Raw genomic sequence first — 27,172 nt, 5'->3', positions numbered from 1 at the left:
GTAAGAGTTTTCGTATCACAGCTGTGTCAGTGACAGTGAGTATCTGGGGGGATCAGATATTAGTAACATTGTTCAGACCTCGTATTTTTCATCATGAGAATGCCACAGGAATAGTGAAATTGTAGGTCTTGATTTTAAGACTGATTCATCGTCTTGTCTCCCCCTCCAGTAAATTCTGTTATAGTGAATAATGAAGTAATTTAGGTGGTAATTTTTATTGATATATATATTTTAAAAAAATAGAGTAGCACATCAGACTAATCACATTAAGTCCCCTGCAAACTGTTATTTAAGATGTAAATTGTGTTTGTGACTTACTGTTTAATTATTTCAACTTGCAATGTGCTTTTCCCTTTCAATTGAAAAATAGATCAGGGTTTCCAAGGACAGTTTGGTAAAATGAACCCTCCTTCTGTCCCTTGGGACCATGGGACCCCTACCCATTTTCCTCTCCTCCGAGGAGCGTGGCCTTACAATATGCCTCAGAACTACATGCAGCAGGGAAATGCCAGCTATCCACCGAACAAACCTTTCTACCCTCAAGGTACTAGAACTAGTATGTGAATCAACAGCTCATGCAACATGTCTCTTTACTTTAAAAGCCAAGGAATCAAGTTTCACTTGCTAGGCTCCCTGGAACCATAATGAATCCAAGAGTCAAATCAATGCTTTGGCTTCCTGTGTGGATGGATGAAAAATCTTTGTGGGAGGGAAGAGATTAAATCAGATTCTGAAATCTGAGCCAAATTGCAGTCTGCTGCACTTCTAGCCTCTCTGCTTCACTGCTGAGAGCCACCTTTGCCTCAATAGAGATTAAGATGAATTGTCCATAAGCATGTTAAGAATATGAAGAAATTTTTGTCTTAATTCATTTTATTTGGCTTATGTATCTTGCCTTATGGAATGACTTGCATAGATAAAAGCTTGCAAGACCGTAGAATAATTCAGGTTGGAAGGGCCCTCTGGAGGTTACCTAGTCCAACTCCTCAGCAGTCAAAGCAGCACTAACTTCAAAGTTAGATCAGGTTCAGTTACTCAGGGTACTTTGAAAGACTGACTGTATCTTACCTCTTTCTGATGCTGGTGAATGGTAGAGGTGTTCAGCATCTGGCCAGGATCAGGAAAGGCTGTAGGAAAAAGACCTTTGGTTCCACTAAGAAACTATGCCCAAATTTTACCTGGAGGATTTGTGATTACTGTGTTGCTGAGTCACCTACTATAAAATGAGAGGTACTGGCACCAAATTCTTTTTTTAAAATCTAATCTATTGGCTGTAGCAAGCTTTCCACGTGAGACCCATATTTAAAAATCCAGAAATTACTTTTGTTAAATAACTAAAGTAATGCAACAAAACGAGGTATTGATGATTCTGAGGGAATTTTGGAAATAGGATTGAAGTAATATTGCATTGTCCCATTAAATGGGTTAGTTATACAGATAGCATTTGTGTCAGTCTAGAAAACGGCTTTGTTTCGAAGTAAGATTAATACATTGAATATAGCCAAGCACTGTTAAATATATTTAATTTGCTGAAGTAATTGTAATCCATTTTCTTTTAGCTGGTCCACTGATGCAGAGTAACCAGCGGTTCTCACTTCTGTCTCAAGGACACCCACACTTGAATCTGAATTACATTCAACAGAAAAAGTGAAATTTAATGGGATGGGGGGGTAGGGGGGAGGGGAGGGAGGAAAAAATTCAGGTTCTGATTTAAAATCTTAATGCAACATGTTTAGATACAAGATTATTTAAGACTGTTTTTAAACTGTATCATTTGTACATAGATATGACTATAGTTTTTACTAGTATCACAAATCTGAGTGATACAAATTTCATCTATTTTATTACCCTATTTTTAAGGGGAATTGTGTTTTGTTTTATCTTGATAAACTGTAAAGAGAGAGAATTTTTAAAATTAAGTTCTTTATTTTCTATTAGCTGTATTCATACTTTGGTTGCTTCAGACTTTATATATATTGTTCTAAAAAAATAAAATTAGAAGGGGATTTCATGTGTTTAAAAATTTGTCACTTCTATTCTTTACAGAACTATGTAGTGCCAAAAAACTTTTTAAAAGAAAAATAAAACTGCAAAAAAAGGACATAAGGCTTTTTCCTCTTCCCTCTTTGTATGCATGCTTGCATTTAACTGTAACTAGGAAACCAGAATAATAAAACCAGCTTTAACTTAGTTATCTTGAAGAAGAGATGAAGGAGGAGCAGCTTTAATGAAGCAGTCAGTACACTTGTTTTTCCCAAGCTCGTGTCATTGCATGCACTGTTCACAGCCAGCGAGTCTTTCTTGTAAAATACTTGATGTGAGGGAAGAGTACACCTGCTTTTCTGTTCAAACTTTGCAAAAGAATATGAAAATACTCTAGAAGAATCAGGCTGTACTATGAAGTGATTTCAAAAAGCACCTTCCATAAATTCACTTGGCATACTACTTTTTGTGTTGTCAACGCTCATGGGGCAGTTTGTGGAAATATTTAAGCCGTAAATGCAGTGTTGAGGGGACAAAACTGTCAGTCCCTGCTCCTGAAGCAGGACTATGAATAAAGGGATGGTACACAAAGGGTTTAACAAAACTGATTTCCTCTGGTACATAATTAAATGCACTAAGATGAGAACTGTAACTTGAGTAAGCACTTCAATAGTCTTAATTTGAAAAGTGGGGGCTTGCTGAATGCTGTCTGATGGCTAGCATCAGAAGCCTAATCAGACTTAAGGACGATTCTTACAAAGGAACTTAGTTAACAGCTCTGTGTTGGAGAGTGGTTTTAAGTTAGCTCTTGCTTTTAGTAAACACTCTGGATTTTGACAGTCTTACTTCCTTTTCTGTACGGGAGGTTTGGGATGGTTTAGGCTGGTACCTCAAGTGTTTATAACTTGAGTGTATTCTCTCACCTTGGCAACTGAATGCAGTGGCTGTTTGTCAAAACAACACCCTGATTCGAGAATGAAGCTAGCTTCAACTAGAAGTCTAAACAAAGTATTACAAAAGAAACAGCAAGGAGCCTTTAAAGACACCCCTCTTTTTTTTTATTGCTGTTCACTAGTTTTTACAGGGCTTGAGAAAAAATTTAAAAACAATCCTCAAATTCTATCATGAGGATGAGTAACTAACTACATAAAAAGGATCCTTAGCTTTCTTTTAATTAAAAAAACACAAACAAACAACACTTGTACAAGAGGAGAAGGATTGAAGAAATGGACTGCTAAAGCAGCCAGTACATATCCAGCTGTCCCATTAAGCAAATAGGACAGTATGAGACTGCAGTTCAAGGTCCCTAAACTGTGTGCTGGATTTAGTTTGTTATTCGTTCCCTCGCCGACTCTTCTTGTGACTTTTCTTAGATCTGAAACGGGAAAAAAAGCCATGTGACAAAGTAGGAGTAATTGTTTTAAAAGACTAAGGTGATTCATGGCACTAAGTGGTGTTTTCTGTGGCCAACTATGGATAGTGTGACTTGACTGCAACACTGAGGGAGGTACCATATGAAATATCTGATTTCCCGACATCATACGACAACTTTACATCCCCAAGATTAAATGACAAGAGCTCCTACAGCAGTACAGACACCCTTAAAAACAGGCCAAGCCTTTACCTTTCAGGTGATTTGGAATGACTTCTGTGTCTGTGACTACGATGATGCCCTACAAGGTAAAAAAAGTAACAGTTACTTCCACAGACCTGGAATTCTTTTTGGTTTTGCTAAAGCAGTCTGTTTCTAGTGACCAAGTGTCCTAGATAATGCCAGAACAACCCTAGCCTTACTTAGGCACTCAAATTGACCTCTTGCAAATATTTAAAAAACATACTCAAGGCAATTTTGCATGTCTTAAAGGAGTTCTCCAGATGTGCTTTCATATAACGAGCAGTTTTATACGCCAGATTAACACCTATGCCACCTTCTTGATACAGCGACATACGGATCTTTCTTGCAGCGGATGTTCTGCTGATGAAGACTTGCCAGAGTTAATCTGTAAATGACAAAAATACCTGGAGATTTAGATCTTGATCTGTGGCGCCGCTCCCTGGATCTGCTCCTGTGTCGTCTTGGGCTTTTGCTGCGATGCCTCTCCCGGCGTGGTGACGGACTGAGAGAAAGGAAGCTTTTAAAACAGTCATACTAAAAATGCACACGTAAGATTAAATAATAGAATAAAAGGCTACCTTCTTCTCTTTGGAGAGCGACTTCGCCTGTAATGGGGGGAGAAGAGAAAAAGTCACTAAAAATAATTAGCAGAACCAGCTGTTTAATTTCCCATATTCTCCAGCAACAGCACCAGGGCTTCACTTGCACTCTCCCACGTCCCCAGTTAGCGTGTGTTTGGCCTGCTGCATAAGAGGCAGTACACGCTTCTGGACTGGCCTGTACAACGAGCAAAGGAGGCAAGTGATGAGTTTTCCTGGCTTATTATCAGTGAGAACAATTAATGGGATTTTCTGTGCAGCCTTTGGCTTACATGAAAACAAAGCACTTGGTTCTCCTTAGTATCTTCACTGTATCGTCAAGTTTGCTAAAGTTGGCAAGGAAGTTCAAGTTGCTGAAGGACTAGCGAAACAGGCACACAGGTTGACTGTGGCTGTGCACTGCAACTCCTTTAGAAAGTGGCTAAAGGCATTGGGAGGGGTAGGAGAATCTGGCTGAATCATCATCTGCACTTCTATGCTTTGCTCCAGCCATCTGCAGCACAACTGGTAAAATATTGCTCAAAAAAAAGCCACGTCACCTTCTTGGAGACCTGCTTCGGCTCCGCCTGTATCGCACAGCTGGAGATCTGCGAGGTTTATCGAGGTCTCTGTAGCCTCTTCTGCGATGGTCAGGAGAGGGTGCTCGCTCCAGCTGGAAACAATGGCGGAGGGAGACAGGTTCTGTAAGTCTTGTTTCAAGGTTTTTATCTAGCAGTAAGGACTTCTGAACAATTAATATAAATGACCAAAGTTATGCAATCAAGCTTCCCCATCCTTAAGTGTTTCATCTTCAGAAATGAGTGGTACTACCCAAGTCTGCCAACTGGAAATTAAAATGGCCACTGTCTCATACTATTGATTCTTAAGAAGTACAGCAGAATTAACTATGACGGTCATCAAAACCTTCATCATCACCTTTAGTTCTCTCTGTTCTATATGTATGTGAAATAACTTCTCTGAAGAATGTTTAACACAGAACAGATCCAGATTTGTGAATTTCAGGAGACAGAAAGGCTTTACAAAATACGCAGCACTTGAGAACTACTTCAGGATCTAACGAGTTCTCACAAACAGCTTATATGAAAATACGTTAAGGGGGAAGATAAGAGTTGCAACCAGCCTCCTGGTGCCCCCCCTCAAGTATTTCTCATAGGCCATAAAGTGCTCTGCGGTGGTTCAGCACCACCTTTAACTACCCGTTGGCAAAACAGCTCACCAACCTTTTCGTCTTCCTCTTCCTCCTCCTCACTAGATTCTACATCATCCATGTCTTCTTCCAAAGCACTGACACGTGGCTCGAGTTGCTCAGCTTCTTCTAGAACATACCGTTTCTAGGAGAAATTACAACTTTATCTAACGTAACCCAAGTAAGAACAAACACCTAAGGAGGCGTCTCGTGTGCCAGAAAGGCCTGGATCGTAGCTTTATGCAACAAGCCAGTAGCTGATGCAACGATTGAATCTGATGCAGTTAAGAATTCAATAACCATCTACTTTTCCAAACCTGTAATCGAGGCAGAATGATATCGCATACACGTTCCTCGTGGAGTAGTTCATCAATAAATTCATCCACGTGCATCAGTTCAAATTCTGGGAGAAAAGAATAGCATTTAAAAGACAAGATTAGTGGCTAGAGTAAAGATAAAACACTTCAGATGATTTATGTCAAAGTGAGCTATGCAAACAACATTCCAAAATCATTCTCAAAGATGAGGAAAATCATCAGGCCTATCTTGGAAACACAGGAAATTACTGCACAGCTAGGATTAGTAGATTCACAGTGCTTAAACCTGCACTCAAATAATGTTTGTTTGGTATTTGTGGAACTGTGTTTCAGCGCCCAACAGAAAACACAAGCACTTGGGGAAGGCAAAACAAGCAAGGCAGTTCGCATTTGTACAAGTTAGCAAGACGAGCAGCAGATTATCCAAAGGATGAATAAGTAAAAGTGAGGTTTAAAAAAAGATGGCTATGCCACAATTTTTTAAGCTTATATTACAAAACATAATATTTACTTTTACTTAGTGTGATACGCTTTTTTAGCAAAAAAGCTAAAAAAGCTCATGGTCATCTGCGAGCTACTGAGAAACCACAACCAAGTAAGAGTGCTTACCCCCATTTCTGTTCTGACTTTTTATTTTTCGATAGTCGTTGTACAGTGGTTCAAGATACTTGTAGCAGTCGATGGCAGTGCCTGTCAATCTCATGTACAACGCGCCAAGCATTCGGACATACCTGAAAGGTAAACCATCCCACGTATCTGAGCTTCTTCCATAGTCAGGAGTTCAGATAAAAGAGTTTTCCATAATTTTCCGAGGAAAATCAGTACACTAAACTAAACAGAAAAAACGGCCGTTTCGACTTTCTCCTTCAAGTAGCCAGGTGTATACATACCTTCTCAAGCACACGCACATAACGCCCGTACGGGTTGTTTATGTGTGCGGGAACTGCATGATGGCTCGCAGACAAAAAAGAAACACTCAAGAAAAAGTAGATTAATAGGCTGCCTGAACGCAGCTCGTTCTAAATGCTTCAGGCGGAGGAGGTGTGTTATGAGTTCCGACTGCCTAGCGACAAGGGAGCAGCCTTTGGAAAACAGGAGCAAGGAGACGCTTTCCAGCAAGAAGGGTCTACTGAGGCCCGCTAAAAGCTGCACTCCGCACCGCTGCTTCCCGGGCTGCTTTGGGCACCCGCGTTTCATCCAGCGAAACAACCAGGAGAGAGAAAAAGCACGCAAACGCACTGCCAACTTACTTGAAGTCCTCGTTTTTTATGAACTCCACGATGATGTCCTTTTCGGGCTGGATCTGCAGCATCTTCAGCGTCAGGCACAAGAAGGGCGTAGGCTTGATGTTCCCGCCGTAGACGCCCCCCACGTACCTGAGCTCCATCGCCTTGTCCACCACCAGCTCGGCTGCGAGAGGGACGGGCCGTCAGCGCGGCTCCGCTCCGCGCCCCGCCGCCTCCGCCCGCCGCGCCCGCCGCGCCATACCCGTCAGGCCGAAGCACTCCTCCTTCCAGTACTTGGACTCGTAGATGCGGGTGCGGATGATCTTCTCCACCAGGTACTGCGGGTTGGTGCCGTGGATGCTGTGCGCGTCCTTCACCGTCCGGTTCGCCATGGCGGCCGCTATACAGCTCCGCGGCGGGCCGCCCCGCGCCCCTTCCGTGAGGCGCTACGGCGGCTTCCGCTTCCGGAGCGCTGCCTCCGGCCGCCATCTTATCTTCGGGCGGCAACGTCCCTTCCGGCCGCGGCTTCGGCGCGCCAGGCGCCAACATGGCGCGGTTCCCGCGAGGCGTCCTCTCGCGCTGTCCGCGCGCGCGCGGCCGAGGAGGCGGGGCCCCGGGCGGGCTTTGGCGCGAAGTTCTACCCTGGCGCCGGCCGGAGCTCGCGCTGCCGCCGCCGCCGCGCCGCTGACGGGGCCGCCGAGGCGAGTGGGCCGCGGGCCGCGAGCCGGGCTTGGAGGGCGGTGTAGCGCGTCCGGGTCTCTCTGCCTGTGCGACCCTTTCGGTGCCGCGGCCCGCCGGGGAGCGGGGCGGCAGCCCGCGGCGAGGAGCGGGCTCCCTGGGGCAGAGGCCCGCCCGAGGTGAAGGGGAAGGGCGCTGGGGGGTGTGTGGTGTTTTCCTGAGCCCTGCGACCTGTTTCCAGAGGGAAAATTCTTACTTAGGGGGAAAAAACAACGAAGCAAAACCAAACGTGAAAATTGAGCGTAAGCGCAACGTTCGTGGCAGTCTCACCCGCCTGGTCGCTGGAGGCCTGGGCGAAAAACAGCACGATATAGTCTTAAACCGGCCGAGAGTGTGCGGTGAGTGTTAGCGAGCCGCCGGAGCCAGGGAAAGCGGGAGGACTTGGAAATAAGCAGAGGGTAGCTGATGACCTTCTCTGTGAATAAGCAAAGTAGCCAGTAACAAAGGAACTGCATGTTTGTCAGGTGTGTTAGTCAAGCGCTGGACCTGGGGAACAAAAGGAATTGAAGAACAATCCACTACTAAACGCCTTCCTCTTTTTCCTCCTTCCTCAGAGGAGAGGTGTCTGGAGGCGTTGGGGAAGGTAGGCTTCTCTTGAGTCAGCCCGTGCGTGCCACATTCTTTGTACACGCTGAAAGAATTACGGCATTTCTATATATCTGGCCATCTCGAGCCTTTTCCTGCTTTTACTTTTAAATAATAACTTTAAATAATGTGTTTTTTTATTATTTGTTTTAGCTTTTCCTTGGGAATCATGAACACCCGGCAGCAAAGCAACATTATCTACTCCTGGTATGGAAAACCCATGAGCTCGGACAGAAAACTGAGGACTTTGCAGTACAAGTAAGTAACATTTATTTTTGGCTTGCTCAGGGAAACTCAGTCAATGAAGGTTTCGTTGCCTTTCTGACCTTGTTTTTGTTAATGTGGCAGTCAGTGATAATATGAGCATTGTGTCATGACACTGTATGTGTATAACAAAAACGTTATCACAAAGCTCTTGAGTTATAAGTTGTATAATGTATAAACAAAAGCACTTGATTAAATTTGTGAATAAGTGTTAACTGTCTATTTGAAATATATATGAAAGCTTTTAATCAGGAAGCATGATTGTAGGCTTTGCAAGACGGAGCATAACTAGCTGTAAGGTTGACAGGCCAACAGTTTCAATGAATTGTGAATTAGGAAGAATATGGAATCCTGCTAATCTCCATGTATGCATCACTTTCTAGGGGGATCCTTATTAAATCAGAAAGAAGCAGAACAGAAACCTGTATACAACTTGGCGAGTTTATTTTAGTAGAAGGGGAGAATGCAGATCAACCTTTTGTGGCACAACTCCTGGATTTATATGAAGATGGTAAGAGAAATAAAGATTTACCTCCTATCTGAAAAAGCTTAAAATGTTTTAAATATATATGTCATGGGGATGTGTTTAGCCCATAACCCCGTATCACTGGCCTAATCTATTAAGGAAATTAGGATTTGTTAATCACTGCATCTGTGTTCACATGATCTCAAAATATTTGGGGCTGATGGCTGATTTAAACTAAATTTCACAGATGAACAGAGAGCTTAAAGACACTAAATTTTTACAACCTTTTTGCTTGGTTGTCTAATTTAAAAGAAATGGTCCTTGAGGAAGACAGTGTGAGCTCATGGTTTGTTTAGAGATTGGAGAATCCAAATGGAGCAAGAGCACAGTGGCCCTGGAACTTGCATCTTATGGGGCATCAGGGACTTTAGCAATAAGGTTCAAGGCTGAATAAATGGGGGTCGTTACTTCTGTCCCTTGTCAAACTAGTTGTTTATAGATAAAGATAGACATTAAAAGATGAATCATGGAAGGCGAGTGATACAAAGACTATGTCTGAGTCTGAATTAGAAACTAGTCATTAGTTAAGTCTGACTTCTTTGAGCAGCTTTTGTTGTTTATTTTGGGCCATCATAATAATGTTTTGAGGTTTTTTTAAATTCTTTACTTTTTAAAAACATGAATACATATCACTCCAACTTATTTATTTACTAGTGCACATTTATTGTAACACAATTGAATAATCTTTTCATGCCGGAATGAGACCTGTGAAACTTCCTTGAAAACAAGATGTTCCTTTTGTTATGTATCTTTGATAAATTTGTTAAAGATATATGGCTTTGTTTTAGTTCAAAGATGAACACCTTAGAATGTAGAGAGTAACTTGGTATTCAGTTGTAACGTGTTCCAAATGGGCTTTTTTTAACTCTCTCCACACTGAATTTGCTCATAGTGTTTATTTAGACTTCTAGACATTCAACAGCAGGATTCTCTAGTTTGTTAGGCAGTTAATAAATGTGTTTCTGGTTTACCCCTAAAATAACATTGAAATCGCAAATACTGTTCTGAAATTTCTCACTTCTCTTTTTAGGTCACTGCTTTCAGTTAGTGAGGTCTGGTTAAATCACATTTATGCAAATAAGGAACCTCTTCGTTTGTGACAGTGAACTGGTGGATCAGCCTTAAAAGTCTTAACTCAAACATTTTAGGTTAAATTAGAAAATGGGAATTGTAATCTCTTCTCAGATGCTTTCTTACCTGTGTCTAGGGAGGATTTCTATCCTTGATGGCATTTCAGCTAAAGTCATTGAGGTCTGGTAATAACTATTAGCGATACAATAAAATTCTTAATGTTCACTGACTTTTTTTCATTGTTACAGGTGCTCAGGAGAAACATGCAGTTGTGCAGTGGTTCTCTCATATTACAGAGATACCTCAGAATAAACGGAAACTGCTTAAAAGACAGATTTCTGCCCAAGAGGTGTTTCTTGATCAAGTTTGTGGCTATGAAACTGATATAGCTGTGGAGACCATTATTAAAAGCATCATGGTATGTACTGTAGGCCCTGTACACATAGAGGGGAAAAAAGAAAAGCAATTTGAAAACATATTACAACAGTGCAGCTACTTTATTCCCTCCCACACCAAATATGTGATGTGCATTTGTCAGTGCAGTTAACATAGGACAGGATAGTTGAAAACTGTTAATATTCTGTCTTTCTGACGTCATAAAATTACTTTGGTTGTCAGCAGCCAGCTTATTTAGAGGTTTGTGTGGAAAGAAGCAAAGTGGTGGGAGTCCTGTAGTGCAATAAACTTATGCTAGAGCAAATGTGGGTTGAAGGTGTTGTCCTATATAATGAAGGATTGCATAAGTTCAAACAATAAGATCTGCGAATAGAAAATGGTTGAATGTTAAATTAACAGTAAATGTGAAGATATGTGTGGTTTGATATTTTCTGTTTTTACAGGTAATACCACTGCATCTAGGGGAGGAAGTACCTATTCCATTAAACAAGCAACAAACTTTCTATGTAAAACAGTCTTGGGATGGGAAATGCTTTAAAGCTTTGTCCCCTGACACGTTCTCTAAGCTGAAAGAAGCTAATAAGAAAGGAGGTGGCATCCCAAACTCTTCAAACTCATTTATTCCTTTGGACAGCGTTTCCCCTCTGAAAAAAGAGATGGAGAGAGTTGTTCGAAGTGCCGCAAAACCAAAACATGCTGAGTTGGAAATAGAATCAAAACATTCTGCTTCCAAGTCCTCCCTCGCTAAGGAGAGACATTCACAAAGAGTGGCTAATGGTGTCAAAACTCCAACAGCAAGGAAGAAGTTACAGTTAAACAGTATGTATATGGCAATACTCTGTCCATTCGGTAGTTTTGAATGCAATATGTTTTGTGCCTCTTCATTTTGAGTAGTTCAGACAATGGTAATATTCAGCATCGGTATTTTTAGCTACCTTATTCAGGCTGTGGGGTTAGCCCAAGCCTTTTGGGTGCATCAGTTGTTTGTCTTATGTCTGTTATTTCAAGCAACTGTACTGCTTATAACCAGTTGCTGTTGCAAATGTTTTATTTGAAACTGGCAAGTCTAAGTTGAAGTACTTATTGCTGAATTGCTACCAATCAGCCTAACATGACCTCAGAACATCTCACTTTCTTTAGTCTTCTGATGGTGCACTAGAATGTTTTCATTGGGCTGGTTGAATAAGCTCATTCGATCCTAGGTAACATGCCGTGTTTTCAAACTGAAGCCTGAGTAAAGTTGTAAGTGATGGAGGTGGGTTAGAAAACTGAAAAAATCCATTTGTATTCTATTTAGTCATCTTTTTAGAGGAAGTGTGTGCCCTTCTGTATGTATTCAGTTCCTTGGAAGTGTATGCCTTCTGTATGTATTCAGTTCCTTGGTCCTGGAGTGTAATGCCATCCTATTTCATTTAAGTGACAGCCACCAAGCCGGTTGTACCATGTCTTCTGAAAGTTAACCAAACCCGCCATTTTAAAGACTGTCAAAAGTTCATTTTGCTCTGATTCCTAGGTCCCACAAGATCTCCTAAAGGCAGACTCTTGGGATGTGAAGTCTTGAAACTTTTGGATGATGACTGTGATGCCGTAGCACCATTAGAACCATCAGCTTCTAAAAGAAAAGTGAAATTCATTGGCATTTTAGGCTCACCACCAAAAATACCTTGCGCCAATGATAAGTCAAAGTTTGACACTGCAGACCACGGGGTGAACTTCAGTGATACAATACGACTATCGCCCTATAGTAAAGTCGAAGACTCCAGTGAGAAAGCCAAGAATCTTAATACAAAAGATGACACTATATCGTAAGTGATAGCCTTTTTCATAATTATTTTTGTATGGAATTTCTTATTTGTGCGTAGTTCTCTGAGAGCACATTTATGAAAGAATTCTGGAGAGAAAAGCCGGTGAAGTCTCTGTGTGTACCGTATTTTGCCTGTTGAGAACGCTGAGAGAAGGAGGAATAGCCTGAATAGTTACACTGTGGTGAAATGCTAGAAAGCGCGTTACTTGGGGGGTGAACGAAGGACTGGGGAGATCAATTAGAGGAGTTGAGTTTAAAGATGGACACAAGCAGCTTGTGGTTACAAGAACAGAGAGAAGAGATTGGAGATAGGAATGGCAGGATGATACGAAAGGGAATCAAATCCATGTTTATCATTACAGTTTGTACTCATAAACGTGGATAAAAATCTGTTTCCCTGCAGTACACATGTCATACAGGCTCAAATGCGCTCTGCTAGTGACAACTATTGAGATACACCGAACTACAGAAAGGGATGCGATTGGCCTCATGAGAGTTCTCGTGCTAATTGCGTGTATATTTTCATGCTATTTTTTATGTAGAAAAGAAATCAAAACTCCAAAAGCGTATTGTTGAAATATATCTTCACAAAGCCTTTAAAGATGGCATTAAGCTGGGGCAGGAGGATAATGGAACAGACTTTCTTGTATAAAATGTTGCAAGAAGCCAAAAAAGTCGTGTTCTTTCTTTTCAAACATGCAGGTACAGCGCTTGGTGGATCTGCACTCCATTTTTGTCACTTACTGTATAGCAAAAACCCATTTATTTTTCATTGATAAGGCAATGGCATTTCAGTGGTATTTATAGATCTAAAAAAATTCTGAGAACTGTCTGCAAGTAATTAGTCTCACTGCGTCCTTCGAACTAATAGAAAAGTATTAACAGTAAAGTGTTTTCAGTGGTAGGGATGAAGTGCCCAAGAAGACAACCAAGGAATCTCAAAATACAAATAGAAGAATCTACTCCACAGGGCAGATCAAAGAGATGCCTGAAGAAAATCATATTTGTTTTCTTTCTCTTAAAAAACAAAAACAAACAAACAAAAACAAACAACAAACCCACACAAAAAAACATAAACAACAACAAAAAACAACAACCACACAAAAAACCACTACTGTTTTGAGCCTCTGTCCCTTCAGTTTAGCAGTGTTATATTTGCAAAATAATTTGTCTACTAATGCAGCTATACCAGCATCTATTCAGTGCTCTCCAGTGATGTATGCGTGTCTAACTGGGAAAGTGAAGGAAAGGTGTTAACACGCAGCTGCTGTCAATCAATTTAAAATACATTGCAGTTGCCAACTGAGGGTGCATCAGGAAACAAAGTGGTATAATGTTGATAGGGCCCAAGTCACAGAGATGTCTGTTTTGAACTGATGCTAGTGCAGTCTCTGGTGTCACAACATCATAGGTCAGCTAGCAACTCTGACTTATATAGCAAATATTCCGTGGGTTTTGTTTTTTTTGCCAAAGACACATCGAAGAGAGAGTGCAAGAGAGGGGAAGTTTTGCTGCCAGTATCCATGCCATAGCCAATCTGTAAATAACTCTAAACAAGAACTCATGCTGGATTGACAGCTGTAACAATAGAGCCTGACATTTGAACTCCATCTTTACAAGTGTGATGCAAAGTGAAATTTTTTCACTTTACAAGTGAAATACAAATAGCTTTGTGTTCTTTCTTTACAGTTTAAGTGGACCTCAGGAGCTGGATTTGCAGAGCCTTTTGTTGACGCCTCGTTCTCGTAGAACATGTGTGCAGAAAACAAGCGTTCGCATAGCAGAGCAAATCAGGTAAACTTTTGCTTCCATGATATCTTATTCAGGTTGCTTCTGATAGCTCGAAGCCTTGAGAGTGTGTCTAGTTTAATATTGAAATGTAAATGGTTCTAGAAGCACAACTTAATGACAGCGTGAGTGAAAACTGTCTCATGTTCAGAAACACAAAGCTGACTCAACGGTGGTCATCAGAAAACTGACTTCCTTTAAGCCAGTCTGGTAAATAGCTATGGAAGATTAACAGCTCAAGTGGAAAACATGTTGCTTGCTGATTACAGTTAACTACAGGATAAAAGCTGAAAATGTACAAATTATACTTTGTAGTGTGTAGAGTTGTATTTTTTTAAAACTCATGTCATTTCTGTTTCTCATAGCATATTAAATACACTAGAGTTGAACCAGGAAGAGCATTTGTCTAGCTCAGACAGCTCTTACTCTTCAAGTAGTGAGGAAGAAGAGGATGATGTACACTGTACACCAGAAAAGAAAACTAAATCAAGCAGAGAATTCAGCACCCCAAAATCTTCAAGGAAGTCTTCAGTTCACACTCCTGCTAAGACTCTGAAGAAAACTGTAAGGTTCCATATAAAAGAGTGGGTTTTATTATTTCTGAGCCATTTATTTGAGTGCGTGATGCCTGTGTATCACAGTGAAGTATCTGAACCTCTTGGCTTTCGATGAAACATTATCTTGATTCATATCATCTTTGATATGAGTAGGTTACACCAATGTATAAAACGCTTGAGTGTTGTGAGTCTTGTGACCATGTTGATCAGAAAACTCTAGCCTAAACAGAGAAAATGTTGGATTGGGCTGAAGCCAAACAAACTGATGAATCCATTTATGGCCTCCTTTTTTATTTTTATTGGAAGCTGCTTGCTGAGACATTTCAGTTCTATTCTTAGACACAACTCATTAAGACTGTGTTCAGCACCATAGCCAGGTACATACTGGCTAGTTTTTACTCTGTGTTTATGAAATGTCTGACATAGAAAACTTAGTGTAACTAGAACTCGTAAACACAACAAAGAATAATAAACAAGATATTGTATGGCTTTTTTGTTTGGACGATGAAATTCAGATAGATCAATTTCTAGTTGCTTGCCATTTCTTAATAACTGGATCATTTTGTAACACAGCACTTCAGAAAAGCATTAACAATTTTAAAATTCTTTGGACAGTTAAAAGGTGTAATTGTCACCATCGCCTTTCTAATTTCTTTTTTCCCTTAGGAAGAAAAGACCATGAGGCTTGTTTGGTAATTCCCTTTTAAAGACTGTTTCTCTTTTCATCTTGTACTCTCTCAGCCCCAGGTAGTCTTTGTGCATAGGTAATGTTTGGGAAATTTGTATGAATGATCAGTCTCCAATAGCAATTGCCATATGTAGAAAATCTGAGGTTGTAACTTCTCTTTGCAGCCTTTACCAGGAACACCCAAGACACCCCGGAATGCAACTCCTGAAATTCCCAGGCGCAACTGTGAAGCACAGAAACCAGCCAGTATACTAGAAGAAGCCAGATTAAGGTGAGGTGTGCTCAAGGGATGAAATCATCTTTTTACATCAGTTATGCAGAGTAGTAGGCTATGCTGAAATAGGGAAATGTCATCTTCACCATATTGAATAAACTTGGTAAAAATGCACGATGTTTTGATACCAGAAGAGCATTTATGAGTTTACAGTACAATGCTAGGTTTACAAATACTACTAGTATTTACAAACTACTTTTACAGTTTCAAATTGGTGTAACCAGTCCATGCTAAGTTCTTTGGAACTAGGTACCTGTCTTTATTCTGGTATGTCTTTATTCTGTGCAACATTAGGAAAACAAAGATCCTATCTTACTAGATTTAGATTGTAAAGGTACAATATCTGTCTCCTCTTGGTGTGTGAAAAAGCTTTACAGGTATTGTTGTAGGTCTTCACAGTGGAAAAAAGTGCATTCAGGATTGACTATATCTTTCAAACTGAGTTTTATTTTTTTCAGTTTCCTGTAAGCGATCTCCCCTGTTTTATCCTACCTCTACACTGACTTGCGAAGTTATTGTGAATTCCAACAGCTAGAGCTTTATTGCTGCTTCATCTTCGTGTTTATGAAGATGACTGTTCAGCCCTCTTAAAAGCACACTAGGCTAGTTCTTTTGGGATACTTGATATTGGTGTTCAGACTTGAAGTATGTAAGAGTTTTGAAAAACTAACACACAACTGAGAGGTGGAGCGTCTGGCTATTTGTTTTCCTTAGTAGACTCTTCAGGTAGAATTGTGGAAATTCAACTCTTAGACCTCCTATTTCAATTTTCTTTTTCTTTTCTTTTTTAATCAAAAGGTTGCATGTTTCGGCTATCCCAGAATCTCTGCCTTGTCGTGAGGAAGAATTCCAGGATATCTATAACTTTGTGGAAAGCAAACTTATTGATGGTACAGGAGGGTGAGTTTGTTGGTGAGACTGTAACCGAGATCACATCTGCCTATGGTGTAACAGCAGTTGGAAAACCAATGCTATTTTTATTCTAAAAGTTATCATCATTTGGCTGAATTAAAGTTTCTAGTTGAATTTTCCTGGTATTTTTCTTCCTTGAGAATGGTTGTGTACAGAAATAATGCAGGCTCCTTTATTGTACACATTCAGATTAATGACCAAAATAACTAGTCAATTTTAGATGTCTGGGAAACCACTTTTAAAAAAAGAGGTAAATTACATTTATAAAGTATTTTAGGTTGTTAATTGCTTCAGTAATAATAAAAATCCTCATGATCCTCCAATTGTATTACATTACAGTGTCCCAATGTGCAAATAAAGCAACTGAAATATAAGTAATTGCCTGAAGTGACAGAGGAGTAATATTCAAGGCTGGTCTTAGGGCCCAGGAATTCCAGCTCATTAATCCTAAGAGTGTTATCATTTTGCTCAGGCTGCTGAAAAGGTTTTCTCCTTTTGTAGGTGCATGTACATTTCTGGAGTGCCTGGAACGGGTAAAACGGCAACTGTTCGTGAGGTAATTCGCTGTCTTCAGCAAGCTGCAGAAAATGATGACCTGCCATCGTTCCAGTTTGTAGATATTAATGGCATGAAGCTGACTGACCCTCACCAAGCTTATGTGCAGATACTAGAGGTAAGTAGAGCCTCTTCAGTGGCTCTCTGGTTTGAAAGAAGTCATGTGTTATGCTTTGCTATCAGATCCTTGATGTATTACAGGATTCGAGGCACTTAACATATCGATACTCCCAAGTAGTCCCTTCAAGAGACAGTATGCTTTTATCTTAGAGCAGATTGAAAGATAATTAACTTGAGGCCATGGCCAACTTCTTGAACTATTTTGCTTTCAGCTGCATAAGAGCAGTGGCTGGGGAATAGCTTCATTTATTACTTCCACTCAAGTTTAAAAAAAACCAAAAAATCTAAACCAAATTCATTTTATATTTTCCCCTTCTATAACTTTTTCTGCACATGTATGTTTAAAAATTTACAAAGATGAGAACTCTGGAAGTCAGTGTAGCCATGGAATGATTACTAAGAGGGTCTTAATGGTTAATTGATCTGTCATCATAGCAATCCGGCTGAAGAGGGACAATCTATCAACAATACTGTATTTCAGATTTCCATGACAAACTAGTCTGCAGCATCTCATCTGGGACTACTGACTGTGCTTGCGTTTGTATGGGTGTGGATTAACCTTCTGAGGACTGGATTAAGATCACCCAATAGGCAGTAACTGCTCAAGACCTTTGTCAGTCTAGGCTAACTTTAAGCCAGTGACCTGGAAATTAAATGATGGTTTCCTGAAGCATCTTGTCCCTTTCTAAGAAAGTTCTGCCCCATTTATTTAAGTTTGACATCTTCTGTCTGAGCAGGTAGTGGCATACATTGTTCTAATATCCCTGTCCTCAGAGTTGGGAGTTAAACTTAGATATTTGCATCCTTTCCTCAAACCAGCATAGGCAGTGTCTTGCTGAGGGATTTGTTGTAGCCAAGTCACTGTTCCTTTAGCTTAGTGAAGTACTTCATGACGATTATCTCATCTCATGGTAATGTTAATGTATTTTAACACTCTTTGTTCCTATCCTGTTCAGCATACATCTCTAAAAAATAATGAAGAATAGATCTTTGGAAGTAGAACTTGTAGCCCACCATAGGCCCTGAACTCTTTCAGGCAGCCCAGTTAAATATCCGTCAGGGGAGCATGTAGTCAAATGAACCATTTATTTCTCTGGTTCCTTTTGCCTCAGCTGTTATCCAAGCACCCTAGCTAGGCTGCTGCTACTTTTCTGGTTGCTGCACCTCTTGCCGCGGGTCATTCTCAAGCTCCAGTTTGCTGATGTTTCTTCACATGGCTCGAGCAAATTCTGGAGTGTACACTGCTGCAGTTACCTTGCTGTCGTGTGAAAGTTTATAAAGAAGGGAACAGGGACAGGAAGGCTTGGACAGATGAAAGGGAAAAGGTTTAAGTACCTGGGTACAGTAAGAGTACCAAATTCCACCACAACAACTGAACTCTGGTATATTGGATGCCCAGTTCCAGAGCTGTAGAATCGTGATCCTCTGGGGTCTGACTGCTTGGTATGACTGATTCAGACTGACCTGACTGAATTCGAAACGTGAAACAAATTAAGTTATACATTATTGTCATGCTCTGGCTTGTTTAATAATTATGAAATCTCAGGTCAGTTTTTAAGGGATTCTGGAGAACAAACGCAATTTTCAAATGCAATCTCCATTTTACTTTACGGCTTGACTCTGAACTACATTGAACAATTGATTCAGCGTATACAGTGTAACTTTGAAATGTCGTGCTTTAATTTCTGTGTATCTTTGGACCTGCAAGGGAACAGGTAATGCACAGTCAGCTCATCTGTTTTGCCACATAGGTTGTTGCAGAGACAGTTCTTGTTTAAGGTATTTCTTTTTTAGCTCGGGGTTGAATAAGTTGCTTAGTTCCAGATCGTACCTGATGATTCATTAATATTTTAATGAGATTCCAAGATTACTGAAGTCAGGCTATTCTTGTCGAATGACTTAAGTTTTCAATGGGTGTTTTGCATGCAGAGACGCCCCTGAGGTATGCTAGGTTTAGAGTCCTCCTGAGACTGGGTTCAGGATTTCTTAATGAATCTAGATTTAAGACAAATTGTAAGAAATTCTAATGGCCTTTCTTTTTAGCTATATATTCTTTTATTTCTGTTCTCCTTTATGGATGGTTTCTGATAGACCTGAGTGTCTTATGAGCTTTTTTTTTGTATGATCAAACAAAACTCCTCCCCAGTGGAAAAAAAAAAAAAAAAATCCAAATGCTTGGTGTTGATTGTTAGAGAAAAGTTAAAAACCAAATAGGAGTTAAACTTCCGATTTCTAGGGTTTTGTTGTGATTTACCTCCATTGTTTAATCCTTGTCCAGTTACTGACGGGTCAGAAGGTGACAGCAACCCATGCTGCAGTACTGTTGGCAAAACTGTTCAGTACACCTGGACCAAAGAGGAAGACCACAGTGCTGATAGTGGATGAGGTGAGACAAAGAATCCTTAATTTTCTTTCCCTGAAGTATTGTTAAGAAATGAGTTTTTGGAAGATGGAAAAAGATGTGCTTAGAGTATATCATGTGTGATCTAAAAGGAATAGACTTAGGAGAATAAACACACGAATAGTTCCTCTTAGCCTTATTGGGAAACTAAATGTGAATGGGCAAGTATCCTAGTGCCATATTGTTCTCTGCCTTGGATTTTGCATTGGTTTTATGTTTTGATTTTATTCAAGTCATGGAATGAGTTTTTCTGTCAAGTCCTAAATGCTATAGAGTTCAACTGTATTTTGTCTGGAAGGTGCTGCTTTTCCAGGGAGAAAACTCACAGTGAAATAAATCATATCCAGTTTTAAAAGTCCTTGAATGTTTATTATGTTCAGTAATAAACAAATGCACACTTATTCTTTGCTATAAGCTAATTTGTGTTCTCACATGAGGGTCTTCTAATCTTTCTTCTAATCTTGTTAGATGCAGTATTAATGTCACAGTAAGTGTTTAAAAACTCCAGCTGTTTAATCACTCTACTGTGATTAACACTGTTCAAGCATTGAGTAGGACTGTGCTTTTCCAAAAGAGATTAGAGCCCTAACTCAGAAAATGCAGTCCTATTAGTAGATGGCTAAAGGAAACACAACAGAGACAACTTGTTCAGAATCACATAGTAAATCTCATGTGGCAGAGCTAACTCTCTCAAACCCCCATCAGGTATTGTAAATACAAGACCATTCTTTTTCCAGTCTAATTCTTTTCTTTCTTTCTCTGCAGCTTGATCTTCTGTGGACCCGGAAACAGAATGTGATGTACAATTTATTCGACTGGCCAACTCAAAAGTACTCCAAATTAATCATCTTGGCCATTGCTAACACCATGGACTTGCCAGAGAGAATAATGATGAACAGAGTAGCTAGCAGGCTGGTATGTCCTTGCAGTTTTGTTGCTATGCTGTAAAATGAGAACAGATTAAATACTGTATGCAACAAAAAGGACTCCAGGAAAAAGGTAGGACTGGTTATGTCAGAGGTTAAACAATGCTTTTATAATTCCCTCTCCAAAGGGCCAATAATGAACACATAAGTCTTAGCAAAGTAAATTTAGGAGCCAGCTTGCTAATCAGATGTTATGCCCTGTAAGTACACTATGTTCTTGTGAGAATGAATTAAGAATGCAGATGTCTTTTTAAACATACTAAGATCTGGATAATCAAATGCCATGCTTCATGGTTAAGCTGCTTTCTCTAGAGGTCAGAAGAACTCTCTCCTGATTTCCCTTCTCTTTCCGCTTTCATTCCAGGCACCTAATTACTTCTCTCTGTTTGCCATCATCAGCTGGTAGATTTTTGCTTTAGATACCTTTGGACAGAAAGTTGGATGCGCTCTGTGCCTCCACACCTGTGTTGAATACATATTCTTAGGTCATCTCTTCATCACTGCTCTGAAAAGTGATTTGCAGAAACAGTTCTCTGTGCCTCTGTTCTTCTGTGACTCAAAAATAGTTCCACAGTGTGTGAATTGCTTTCCCCACCTGCTAAACCTGCAGATCAGCCAAGTCCATTTAGTCAGAAGAGAGAAGAATTTTGCATAAGACATGCAAAACTCAAGCCTCCTGTAGAATTATGAAAGGCAGTGCACTATCTGTAACATAAATTGTCCTCCTCATCTGAAAGCAGTTTTTATTAGCTTGAGCCAGAATAGGATTTTTAATTCTTGGCTGATTGCTAATGCGAAGTCAATAGTATGACTGTACACAGTGTAAGATTTGCTAAAGGAGAGATGAATACTTTTTCGTAGCTTCTGCTGTTACTGTATTAAAAAATAAAGTGTAAACACTTGTAATCAAAGGATTTTTGTATTAGATGGCTCTGATTCATTTACAAGTTTTGTAAGAGAAATTCGAATTCTATTAGTAGCAGCCCTTGCTCCTCAGATGTTTCAGTGGGAAGGTCCAACCAGTGGTCCTCACTTAAACGTGCAAATCCACAAAACTGCGATTATTTTGCAAATAAGAAGTGGAAGAAATTGATTAAAGCATATCACTTGGAGGGGAAAGATGTGAGAAAGATCACTCCTACCAGAGAAAATAAAACAAACTATACAGGCTATGCTTGAGCAGTTGAGTTTTCAAGCACTAAAAATGCTTCTCACTGTTGTATTATTTAATACAGGGTCTCACCAGAATGTCCTTTCAGCCCTACACGTACAAACAGCTACAGCAAATTATTTCATCCAGACTGAACAACTTGAAGGCATTTGAAGAGGATGCAATTCAACTGGTTTCCAGAAAGGTAAGCACAGTACAGATGTATGTCCTCTGTGTCACTCTGGGTAAAGAGTTGGAGGGGCAGCAGGGGAGAATTTTGTAACAGTAGTTGGAATTGATTCAGTGGTTGTGTGTTCTGTATTGGAGGCAAAGTGTAGGGTGCAAGTCGTAGATCATACATGATGCGCTCTGTAAAGTATACAGGGTGGTTTTCTCAGGAAACGTTGCCAAAACAGTGTCCTTGCTTTTTCCACCTACTTTGAGAAGGCAGCAGTATATTTCAAGAGCTGGAGGCATGACAACAAGAGTCAGTATAATGCATACTGGTAAGAGTCAGCTTTCTCCAGTGTTTGGCATAATGTGAGTCATTGGGTGATCTTAAAAATAACTAGTATGCCAGTGGCAGAGGAAATATTCATATTAGTTTTCTTTCTCAAGATGCTTAAAGCTCTGGCATAATAGGTAGTACATGTTCTGTTGCCAGTCTTGGTACTCAGTTGTACAAAAAAAGAAATAATGCGTTGGAGTAGCTTCTTAAATTGATATATGCATTGTTTAATATCTTATGTTAGCAATTATATGTTAAATATTATTAAAATTATGTTAGAACATCTGTCGACCAGTATACGCTTAAACTTTTTCTGCTAAGCATCATTGTAAGATTAAAAAAGAGTACTCATACATATGTCAGATGTAAATATAAGCATTTGTTTTGTTATGAAGGAAGCACCTTTTAGTAAGAATAATACTGGTGGTATTACAGGCTGAATAATCTGCAGTGTTTTTCTAGTATGATTTTCCTTCAGAAAATCCAGAAAAATAACTCAAAATTAGATTTTCTAAAGGCTTTGTCATTCTTCCCTTCAACGAGGTTCTAGGGCTTTCGTATGTTACCAGCATCTACTGTGAAAACTAGCCCAGTACTTATCTAGTGAACGTTCATAGCTTTATTAAAATTGTAAACCACAAGTGGGGTTTAAAGAAGTATTTAGTTTCAACAACTTCAGACACCTAGAAATTTTCAGGCACTTCTAAGTTCACTATCCCAGATGTTTCTGAGACCTACTAAAGAGTATTAGTGTACTCTTAAAATCAATATTTTATTGAGTGTGGAAAAAATTGGGAGTTCTTGCGCGCACACACACACACCCCCCCCTCTTTATTTTTTCTCTACCTGAACATGAATTGTGGTAGGGTCTTTATTAAGAACATTTCTGAAAACTTTTGGTGTTGAACTGAGCGGCTCACATTGACTTCTGTGGATTTCTTTTTTTTTTTAATCTTCTGATTTGTGTGGTTATAGAATAAAGTTCAGTCTTGAATTTGCAATGCCCAGATCAGGGTGGGGGCATGGGAGGGTTGCCTCCATTGGGTTTGGTCAATAAGATTGTTATTTAAAATCTGGGATTCTAGTAACATAGTTCATAGTAGCATTGTTCTCCTGTTTCGTGGCTGGGTTTGCTGTCTTTTTGTCTATTGATTCTTGCCAAACTCTGTTCTCAACATGTAGGAAATACTGCTACAAACCTGTCATGTTTACTTTCAGGTAGCAGCACTGTCTGGTGATGCAAGACGTTGCCTTGATATCTGCAGAAGGGCCACTGAGATCTGTGAGCTTGCTAGCCCAAAGAGAACCGCTGAAATAGTCAGGATGGCCCATGTAACAGAAGCCATAGATGAAATGTTTTCATCACCATATATAAATGCAATCAGGTAAAAAGATTTCTTTGCTTTTGTGCTTTTTCTCTGGGCTGTTTTTTCAAAAACATTTGTTCTGTCCTCAGCACCCTTCAGGAGCACATGCGATGCGTTGTGCTTTGTTGAACTATGGTACACAACAAACCTCACAGCACAGCTGGGAGAGAGAGATGCAAAACAGGAGGTAAAGGCAGGGGAAAACAAGGCATAGAAATAACTTGTACACGTTTACATGTGTTTCCATGTTAGTGTGTTAGCTCCAGTTGGGAGCGGGCTTTTGAAATTTCCTGATTGTCCCTGTTTCCTGTACATGGATTTCACTTGATCAGCAGTTTCCAAGTACATATATTTGAATTGCATCCAGTTGGAACTAAATCTGGATGATACACTCGGGACCCCACAGCTACCAACACTGCTGGTCATTCAGCGTACTAGACCAGACTTTTGAGTTAGACTGAAGGAAAAACCATTCAGAAACATGTAGTGTAGGCATCAGGTCCTCAAGGTCTCCTCTCTACGTATCCACACGTATTATGCCACTGTCTTTACTTGCTCAGATGCAGCCACAGATGTCTGAGCTGAATGTAAGACTTTGCCATTTGAACTGGTTTCCTTCTTTAACATAAATAGATTGTTAGGACTTCCAAAAGGTTTCCTGAGGGAGTACATGTGAGGAATTCTGTTGCCCTTCAATGGTCTGCACAAGCTGTAACCTGTAAAGTTCTTCACCGTTTATGGTCAAAAGAAGGAGAATCTGTTTCATCAAGGAGAGGAGGGACTGAAGGGTGCAAATATGATATTTTGCTGGGTATTAAGTACTGTTTTTACTGTGCTACTTGTGCCTGAGAACCTCAATTCATAAATTTAAGTTGACCGTAACATGCTGCAGAACATGTATGAGGAATGGAATGAAATGTTGTGTTCAGATACACCGGAAGAAAGGGGGGCTGAGGTGAAATGCAGTGGATTGTGGTGCCAGAGTTGCAAGCTGTGATATCATGGCTAGTTGTCTTGGGCAGAAAAATACCCTGCATTTAAATATGTGGTTACCAGGTAACTTCCTTTCCAGACTTCTTCCTGATGTTTCTGAAGTTCTAAACTTGGCAGATTGATTTTTGTCTGTTTTGGTTTGATATTCAGGAGCGCCTCATTGCATGAACAAATCTTTTTGAAAGCAATTTTAGCAGAGTTTCGCAAGGCAGGAGTTGAGGAGGCAACAGTTCAACAGGTATGTTCATGATTTGGAGTCCTTCCTTCCCTCCCAAAAAAAAAAAAAAGAGGAGGCACTGTCAAAATTATCAGGCAAAAGTGTAAATATTTAAATATTTGTGGGTTTTTTTTCTAAAAATTTGATGGAACACAATATGATGGCAAGGTAAATTGGGGCCTGGCTGTCCAGGCCAGATGTAAAGGCCAATGGAATGCTACTACCTGTTTTTCAGTGGGCCTAAATACTTATAATTGGAGACACTTCTGTTATATTACCAGTGATCTGGATCACAAAGTGATTTTTTGGGCCTGCATCTGAAAATAGTGCATGCTTCCACCTAACATGCTTTGTAACAGGAAAAATGAAAGAGAACCTGAAAATATCAGGTTACATAGTTCAAGGAGGAAAACTGAAAGTTGATTCCAACTTCTGTATCACTGTCTTTCTCAATAATTGAGGCAGATGTATCACTAATAGCTTCAATTTTTTAGTAGATCCATAAAGTACTTGGCACCAGCAGAACTGTGAAGACTCTGCACAGAGTCCATGTCATGATTTGCAGTGTGGAAGCTAAGTGGTAATACTTATAAAAATGTTTAGAACGACATATTTATATAAAAAAATAACCTGCCAGTTTTATCTGGTTCTACAGGTTTGTAAGTAAGCATTTTAATTGCATTTTCTGCCACTGGCTGCTGAACATCTGCATCAGTTGATTGCATAGATAACTGGGTGATCTGCTGTTGAACTTCAAAGAATGTTTTGTTAGACTGATTTGTTGCATTTTTCCTTTAGTTTTCCTCTAACACCAAAAAGGTTTTCTTCTGCTTTTTCTAACTAGCAAAGCAGACCACCTGGACTGATTCTTGTTACAGATCATAGAATGGTTAGGGTTGGAAGGGACCTCAAAGATCATCTAGTTCCAACCCCCCTGCCATGGGCAGGGAAACCCTCCACTACACCAGGTTGCCCAAAGCCTCATCCAACCTGGCCTTGAACACTTCCAGGGATGGGGCATCTACAACTTTTCTGGGCAACCTGTTCCACTGCCTCACCACCAAGTGAAAAATTTCTTCCTTATATCCAATCTAAATCTCCTCTCTTTGAGTTTAAAGCCATTACTCCTTGTCCTATCACTACATGCCCTTGTAAAAAGTCCCTCTCCAGCTTTCCTGTAGGCCCCCTTTAAGTACTGGAATGCTGCAATAAGATCACCCTGGAGCCTTCTCTTCTCCAGGCTGAACAGCTCCAACTCTCTCAGCTTGTCTTCACAGGAGAGGTGCTCCAGCCCTCTGATCATCTTCGTGGCCCTCCTCTGGACTCGCTCCAGCAGCTCCATGTCCTTCAGATCTATTAGTCTGTGTGATTTGTGACAAACGTGTTCTCCTGTGCTTAAAGGTGTAACATACCTTTCTAAGCTGTGATCTTTCATGTTTGTAGTCAGTGTGACTTTGTGTTTAGTAGTCACCGAGCCTGAATATCATTTCTGAGTGAATTGATACATAATTAATTGTATGTCAGCTCTTTACTGCTGCGGATAAGCTTTAGTCCACATAGTCCATGGGAGAAGCGATGTAGTAACAGATGAAATGATCTAGATAAAAAATTGCGGACAAGGTATATTGCTAATTGTTTTGCTTTTTGGCTATATAAAAAAGGAAACTATAGCTTGGAATTGTTACTTCATTGACAAAGTGTCAACAGCTTGGTTAAAACAACAGCATGTGTACATTTCGTCTGAATGGGCTGGAGCGAGTTTTTCCTCCCCTCTCGTAGATGTGGAGGGAAGGAAGCTTCTCTCTTTCACCTTGGCCTACCAAATTGCAGCAGGAGGTAAACATGACCCGTGTCCTTTTCTCTTTTTTTCAAAAGGTCTATCATCAGCATGTAGCGCTGTGTAGAATCGAAGGCATGCAGAGTCCTACGGTGTCAGAAATGATGGCCATTTGTTCAAGACTTGGCGCCTGCAGGCTTTTGCTGGTGGAGTCCAGTAATAAGTACCTCCACATGCGAGTGCGTCTGAACATCAGCCAGGACGATGTCATGTATGCCCTCAAGGATGAATAAGGCAACAGAGGTTTATTTTTTTTTAACGTGTATAGATATGTTAAATATTGTCTATTTTATTTTCTTAATCATTGATAAAATGGAAATAGCGAAATGTATTTTTTAATACTTTGCTTAAACGTGTGATGTATTAAAGCACTTTTTGTATAATAAATAATTTGCTTCAAAGCATTTTAAATATTTGAAGTAGAACTATTTTTAAAATGTTTTTATGTGCTGGTAACTGGTCCCTTTTCAGCCGAGGTATATGAACTTGAGATTGATCACTTGCATCACAGCTAATGCTAAGGAGTTGGGTTTTTTGTTACTACTAGCACTGTCGTTGTGGTATTGCAG

The 27,172-nt window shown here is 40.1% G+C and overlaps 3 protein-coding genes across 6 annotated transcripts in view; 2 read left to right on the top strand and 1 right to left on the bottom strand.

Annotated features, from left to right (window-relative positions):
• TUT4 (terminal uridylyl transferase 4) overlaps window positions 1-1,659 on the top strand; it is a 48,413-nt gene extending 46,754 nt beyond the window's left edge. For 2 of the 3 annotated variants that reach the window (XM_086617367.1, XM_086617366.1), the window contains 2 exons: window positions 371-544; window positions 1,560-1,659. In XM_086617367.1, coding sequence (XP_086473493.1) covers window positions 371-544; window positions 1,560-1,651 — 266 coding nt within the window. In that variant the 3' untranslated portion in view covers window positions 1,652-1,659. The remainder of the gene's footprint in view (window positions 1-370; window positions 545-1,559) is intronic. The other variant, XM_086617368.1, reaches the window with a different exon arrangement.
• Window positions 1,660-3,035: 1,376 nt separating this feature from the next.
• Window positions 3,036-7,336, bottom strand: PRPF38A (pre-mRNA processing factor 38A). Its single transcript, XM_086617369.1, has 10 exons — window positions 7,189-7,336; window positions 6,951-7,110; window positions 6,310-6,431; window positions 5,701-5,786; window positions 5,418-5,528; window positions 4,737-4,849; window positions 4,177-4,203; window positions 4,003-4,100; window positions 3,608-3,656; window positions 3,036-3,358 (listed from the first exon to the last, which is right to left on the bottom strand). The coding sequence occupies exons 1-10, from the start codon at window positions 7,316-7,318 to the stop codon at window positions 3,316-3,318; spliced, it is 939 nt and encodes a 312-aa protein (XP_086473495.1). The 5' UTR covers window positions 7,319-7,336; the 3' UTR covers window positions 3,036-3,315.
• Window positions 7,337-7,821: 485 nt separating this feature from the next.
• ORC1 (origin recognition complex subunit 1) lies at window positions 7,822-26,853 on the top strand. 2 transcript variants are annotated; one of them, XM_009990317.2, is made up of 17 exons: window positions 7,822-8,002; window positions 8,403-8,507; window positions 8,897-9,024; window positions 10,359-10,528; window positions 10,950-11,325; window positions 12,020-12,311; window positions 14,000-14,104; window positions 14,464-14,662; window positions 15,508-15,614; window positions 16,416-16,517; window positions 17,031-17,202; window positions 19,483-19,590; window positions 20,371-20,520; window positions 21,767-21,886; window positions 23,408-23,574; window positions 24,700-24,787; window positions 26,642-26,853. In XM_009990317.2, the coding sequence occupies exons 2-17, from the start codon at window positions 8,419-8,421 to the stop codon at window positions 26,834-26,836; spliced, it is 2,568 nt and encodes an 855-aa protein (XP_009988619.1). In that variant the 5' UTR covers window positions 7,822-8,002; window positions 8,403-8,418; the 3' UTR covers window positions 26,837-26,853. The 2 variants fall into 2 exon arrangements, with proteins under 2 accessions (XP_009988619.1, XP_086473475.1); XM_086617349.1 differs by lacking the exon at window positions 7,822-8,002 and adding an exon at window positions 8,216-8,247.
• Window positions 26,854-27,172: the final 319 nt, after the last annotated feature.

The sequence above is a fragment of the Tauraco erythrolophus genome, chromosome 10, assembly GCF_009769465.1.
Source record: "Tauraco erythrolophus isolate bTauEry1 chromosome 10, bTauEry1.pri, whole genome shotgun sequence".
NCBI classification, from domain to species: Eukaryota; Metazoa; Chordata; class Aves; order Musophagiformes; family Musophagidae; genus Tauraco; species Tauraco erythrolophus.
This window is presented reverse-complemented; position numbering and strand designations above follow the sequence as displayed.

Excerpts from the sequence above, each read along its gene's own strand:
- PRPF38A (XM_086617369.1), bottom strand. The coding sequence starts at position 7,318 with ATGGCGAACCGGACGGTGAAGGACGCGCACAGCATCCACGGCACCAAC. Across the intron at positions 4,204-4,736 it reads CGAAGCAGGTCTCCAAGAAG|GCGAAGTCGCTCTCCAAAGA; the intron begins GTGACGTGGCTT and ends CCCCCATTACAG. Across the intron at positions 3,657-4,002 it reads ATCAAGATCTAAATCTCCAG|GGCATCATCGTAGTCACAGA; the intron begins GTATTTTTGTCA and ends TTTACCTTGTAG.
- ORC1 (XM_009990317.2), top strand. The coding sequence starts at position 8,419 with ATGAACACCCGGCAGCAAAGCAACATTATCTACTCCTGGTATGGAAAA. Across the intron at positions 12,312-13,999 it reads ACAAAAGATGACACTATATC|TTTAAGTGGACCTCAGGAGC; the intron begins GTAAGTGATAGC and ends CTTTCTTTACAG. Across the intron at positions 19,591-20,370 it reads CAGTGCTGATAGTGGATGAG|CTTGATCTTCTGTGGACCCG; the intron begins GTGAGACAAAGA and ends CTTTCTCTGCAG.